Source organism: Rattus norvegicus, chromosome 10 (genome assembly GCF_021556685.1).
Source record: "Rattus norvegicus strain SHRSP/BbbUtx chromosome 10, alternate assembly SHRSP_T2T, whole genome shotgun sequence".
Taxonomy (NCBI): Eukaryota; Metazoa; Chordata; class Mammalia; order Rodentia; family Muridae; genus Rattus; species Rattus norvegicus.
Window position 1 is genome coordinate 89,558,580 of NC_141543.1, and position 4,765 is coordinate 89,563,344.

Consider the following 4,765-nt stretch of genomic DNA (forward strand, 5'->3'; position numbering starts at 1 on the left):
GTTTTGTTTTCAGAGATGATCCTTACGTGTTTGGGGGGACTGGATGGATGTAAGTAGAACACAGGGGTGCTTTGTGCTGGGTGCCTATGTAAATCTGGGTGGGGCCTAGGAGGAGCAGTGAGTGTGACTGTTTATGCGTATGTATGTGTGCATTTGTGTGTGCACGCGCGCGTAGGTCTTGCAGTGTGGAAACCCCACCCAGGAATGCCCTCAGTTATTCTTTTAAGCTTCTAAGCAGTCAGTCAGTCACCGGACTTAGCCTCATTCACCCCAGCCCCAGATCAATCCTTGCCCCCACCCATAAAAGGAGGCCACTGTGAAAAAGCGGGTCTGCTTTGCATCTCATTTACATAAATATTTATTAATCGTCATTAAACTCAACAGAAACACGCAATGCACTTCGGGTGTCCGACAGGAGTTTCATCTTCGCTACAAGAGGAAGGTAAAATTGCGTGTGTGGGGGTGTGTCGCCTGTGGGTTTGCGTTTTTTGCATCGTATGTTTGGCTGCCTGGTTCCCTGCCTCCGGAGGGGGGAGCTTCACCTGTTGCCTCTTGTGGGGGAACCTCCAGAGGAGCCCTCAGTTCTCCCAGCTCACTGGATGACAAAAGTCAGGCGGAGCCTAGAACCAAAACACAAAACAAAACAACAAACAAAAGCAACAACAAAAATCTCCCCCCCCCAAAAAAAACAAAAACAAAACAAAACAACCCTCTCCAGCCACCAGAAATCACCAGGAGCTTGGCGCCCACCGAGGCACAGTCTGGGCAAGGGTAAGGCTGTTCCCAGGTCTGTGCTCCTCCACCTTACCCCAAGAGGGGACGGACCAGACTGCCTGTAGAGAGGAGGTGCCAGTAGACACCTCCTTCTGTCCCCGGACGCCCATGTAGGCGGGCCTGGGCCTGCGTGTGCGTGCGGTGTGGTATGTATGTGAGTGTGTGTGTGAGTGTGTGTGTGTGTGTGTGTGTGTGTGTGTGTGTGTGTGTGTGTGGTGTCTCTCATGCAAACCCTCCCTCCCCAAACCGAACCCCCCAACAGTTTGCCATTCCATACAAATTTGGAAACAGGTTTTTAGAAAACAGTATGACGCACAACGGGACAGGGCGGGAGGAGGGCAGTGGCACTGGGGTTCCAAATCTCCGAGTCATTGATTGTAAGAAACTGGGGGGAGGGGCGGTGCGGGCCCCCACTTCACCAAAGTGCACAGATCCGCGCGTGGGCGGGGCAGCCAGCGGACCCAAGGAGCATCCCGGGTCCGGCTGCTAGGCTCAGTCAGAACCTCCTTGCATAGATATTTGTGTCTTTTTAAAAATTATTATTGGTAGTATTTTTTATTATTATTATTTGCCTTTTATTGCTTCTAAAAGTTCTTACTGCGTTTTCTCTCCGATCCGGACTCTGAGTTCGGCCTCCGTTGCCTCTCAGCTTTTTTTTTTCCTTTTTCTATTTTTTCCTTTTGTATGTTTGTTTTCTTTTTTTTAAAAAGGGAAAAGGAAAAATGGTTCTAGTTACAAATTGGCTTGGCCTCTCTCTTTCCTCTCAATCCACATCCCCTCCCACCAAAATAAAAAATAAAAAACGCGGAGATTCGTGTTGGGGTGAAGGCGTTTGGGCGCCCTGGCTTTGGCCTCTTCGAGAAGGAAGAGATACCAACTCTTTTCGGCCTGGGCAGCTCTGTGCCTGTTTTTTTAAAGTAACCATAAGTGGAGGAGACACTATCCCCGAAACTCAGCAGCCCCTTACCAACTGCCTCTGGCCTGCTGGGAGGCGGGGAGAGAAAACCCAAGTTTGGGAATGTGGAGGGAGTCTCCTGGGAGGGCCTGGCGGGAGGTCCCCAGAGATGCTCTCCAGGAGAGAAGGGAGGAGGAAGCCCGCTGGGGAGAGAGAGAAGGCGAGTCCCCAGAGGCAAACGAGGCCCCTGGGACGGGCCACCCACAGGTAAGAGACCACGCCGCTCTGGAGAGCTGCAGAACCGGCGGCCCGCGCCCCGCGCGCCCGGCGCTGGAGTCCGTGAGAGCCCCTGAGCTCGTGGGGCTGGGGCTAGGGGGCCGGACAAAGGCAAAGAAAAAGAGAGGTCGGCGCGAGGTCTCAGTTATGGAAAAACGCGTTGAGCTCCTCGTACATGGGGCCCCGATCGTGGTGAAGGTGCATATCGTAAGACAAGAGATTCTCCGAGTGGACGCCCCCGCGCACGGCCGACGAGCCGAAGACCAGCCCGTGGCCCGCGGGCCGGGAGCCGGGCAGCGCCGAGTAGTGCATAGAGTAGTGGTAGCTCTTCTCGTGATCGGGGGACGAGTCCTGCTTGAGCGAGAAGTTGCCGTTGAGACAGAGCGGGGGACTGAGCGGACCCTCGTACTCGGAGCTGTTGTAGTCCGGGCTGGCGCCGCCGCCACCCGCCGCCGCGTACAGCGTCTCGTAGGCGGCGCAGTAGCCGTGGGTCCGCAGGGCGTGCGCCGCGCCTCCGCCCAGGCCGCCGGCCGCCTGGCACTGTGCGCCTGCTAGGCGCGAGCACGGGTACGGGTACGGATGCATGGCGAACGGGCCACCCGAGCCGTGAAAGCGGCCGGCGCCGTCCGCGCCCTGCTCCGTGAGGAAGTTACGAGAGTTCAGCTGCAGGCAGCCGGCCACCAGATTCGTGGTGGGCTGTGACAGCCCCTTGCACAGAGTCTGCACGTAGGACACCAGATCCGGCCGCTTCCCGGAGCGCAAGATCTCCGAGAGAGCCCAGATGTAGTTCTTGGCCAGGCGCAGCGTTTCGATCTTGGACAGCTTCTGCGTCTTGGAGTAGCAGGGCACCACCTTGCGCAGGTTGTCCAGCGCCGCGTTCAGGTCGTGCATGCGGTTGCGCTCCCGCGCGTTGGCCTTCTGTCGCCGCAGCTTGGAGCGCTCCAGGCGCGCCTTGGTCATCTTGCGTTTCTTCGGCCCGCGCTTCTTGGGCCGCTCGCCTTCCGCCTCGTCTAGTCCTTCCTCCTCCTCCTCTTCCTCCTCCTCCTCGCCGCCCAGCTCTCCTTCCTCCTTGACCTCAGCCAACGTGGGTTCAGGGACCTCTTCTCCACGAAGAGACACTGGCTTGGTGGCCCGAGCGGGTCCTGGAGCCCCTGACCCTGGAGCAGGAGGAGGCTGCGGCGGCGCGTCGCCCTTGTCGCTCCTCGGCTCGTCGTCGTCGCCGTCGCCCCAGCTGGCGAACTTGGGCACGTCCGAGAGGAGGCCGGGCTCGCTGAACAGGCGGGTCAGCATGGTGCCTGAGGGCGCCCCGGGGGCGGAGAGACAAACAGCACAGAGTGAGGGGCACACCCGGGTCACCACGGCCCCCCAACCCGCCTCCACCCCCCAAGTCTCGGTGCGCGCTTCAGCTCAGAGACCCCCGATGCCCACCACGTTCCGCTGCCCCGCCCAGAGCCGGCCCAGCCCTGCCCGGCTGCCGGTGGGGGACCGCGGCCCAGGCCCTCGCCCGGAAGCCCGGCTCCGGCTCCGCCCCTGGTCGGGAAGAAAGCTGCTCCGGGGCTGTGTCGGGGTCCCAGAGAGCGTGGCTGGGTGGGGGGTTAAGGGATCAGGTCCTTCTTCCCGGGGAGGCGGTGCTCTCGCCCAAAAGCCAGCTCTCTCCGGGTGATGGAGAAAAGCTGGGCGGCTGCCGTGGGGACAGCTGCCCCGTTCCTCCCCTCCGCGGTCCCGGCCCCTCGGCCTGGCTCCCCAAGCCCTCCGGTGCCTCTCACCCCCACGCTCCCTAATCCAATTTGCAAGTTGGCCACGCGCCGCCCCCGGCCCGGCCCCCACCCCCGCAGCCCCAATTCCAGACGCCGGAGCACCGTCTCCTCTAGCTGCTGCGCACGGGTCTCCCGGAGCCGGCTCTGGTGGCGGGGACTGAAGAAGCCCGGCGTGGGGAGAAGACCCCAAAGTGAACCATGTTCGTCTCCCTTGCGGTCAGGGACCCTCTTCCCCTCTTCAAACTCCCTCCCTCCCACACGTCTCTACAGATCTCGTTGTATTTTGAGATCCATGGGGGGAAATCTAAATTTATTTGTTTGCTTATCTTTTTTGGTGGTGGGGAAAGGTCGCAGGTTCCTTCGGGACAGTCGTGGGGGGGGGTTCCTATCTTCGCTTCTTCGTGTGCCTCATGACCCTTCCCCCCAGCCCATCCTAGGCATACCATTTCCCTCTGCAGCCCCTTAAGCTGCGGCCCCAATGGGAGAGAGAACCCGGGGCGCCCCTGCTGCCCACCCCGTAAGGGGGTAGGGTCCCAGGAATAGGAGAACTGGGGGGACTTCCATGTCCGAAGCAGCGCCCCCTCCCATAGCAGGTCAGCTCTAGCTCCCTCTCGGACAACTTACCTCAGAGAGGAGTCAAGGGGAGAGGGGAGGGGAGGGGGAGGGGGGCAAGAGAGAGAGGGGGGAGAAGAGGAATCTTCTCGCTTATTTCATTGTTCCCCCATCTTCAGGGAGCGGGGGCAGCGGTTCCTCAAGGCGGCGGGCGCCGGCGTCTTCAGAGCGCCATGCGAGCCGCGGAGCGAGTGTGGCATCTCTACCAGGCGGGGTACCAGCCTCTATGCCAGGCCATATGGGCTTGGCACGTCACGGGCAGCAGCTATCACATGAGAGACGGTGATTGGCATGCGTCTGCATTGGGGGAGAGCCGGCTCCCCCGGGACCCGCCGCCATCTGTCACTCTCTACTCCAAAAAAAAAAAAAAATTAAATAAATAAAGGAAATAAATAAATATCTCTGCCGCCCTCCCCTCCCCGCCCAACGCAGGAAAAGCAGAGATTGAGAG

General features: G+C 59.9%; 1 protein-coding gene across 2 annotated transcripts; it reads right to left on the reverse strand.

Moving 5' to 3' along the window:
• Positions 1 to 340: 340 nt before the first annotated feature.
• Neurod2 (neuronal differentiation 2) lies at positions 341 to 4,538 on the reverse strand. 2 transcript variants are annotated; one of them, XM_087573837.1, is made up of 2 exons: positions 3,374 to 3,455; positions 341 to 3,240 (listed from the first exon to the last, which is right to left on the reverse strand). In XM_087573837.1, the coding sequence occupies exon 2, from the start codon at positions 3,233 to 3,235 to the stop codon at positions 2,087 to 2,089; it is 1,149 nt and encodes a 382-aa protein (XP_087429963.1). In that variant the 5' UTR covers positions 3,236 to 3,240; positions 3,374 to 3,455; the 3' UTR covers positions 341 to 2,086.
• Positions 4,539 to 4,765: the final 227 nt, after the last annotated feature.

What these genes read in the sequence shown, in the direction of transcription:
- Neurod2 (XM_087573837.1), bottom strand. Translation starts at nt 3,235, where the DNA reads ATGCTGACCCGCCTGTTCAGCGAGCCCGGCCTCCTCTCGGACGTGCCC.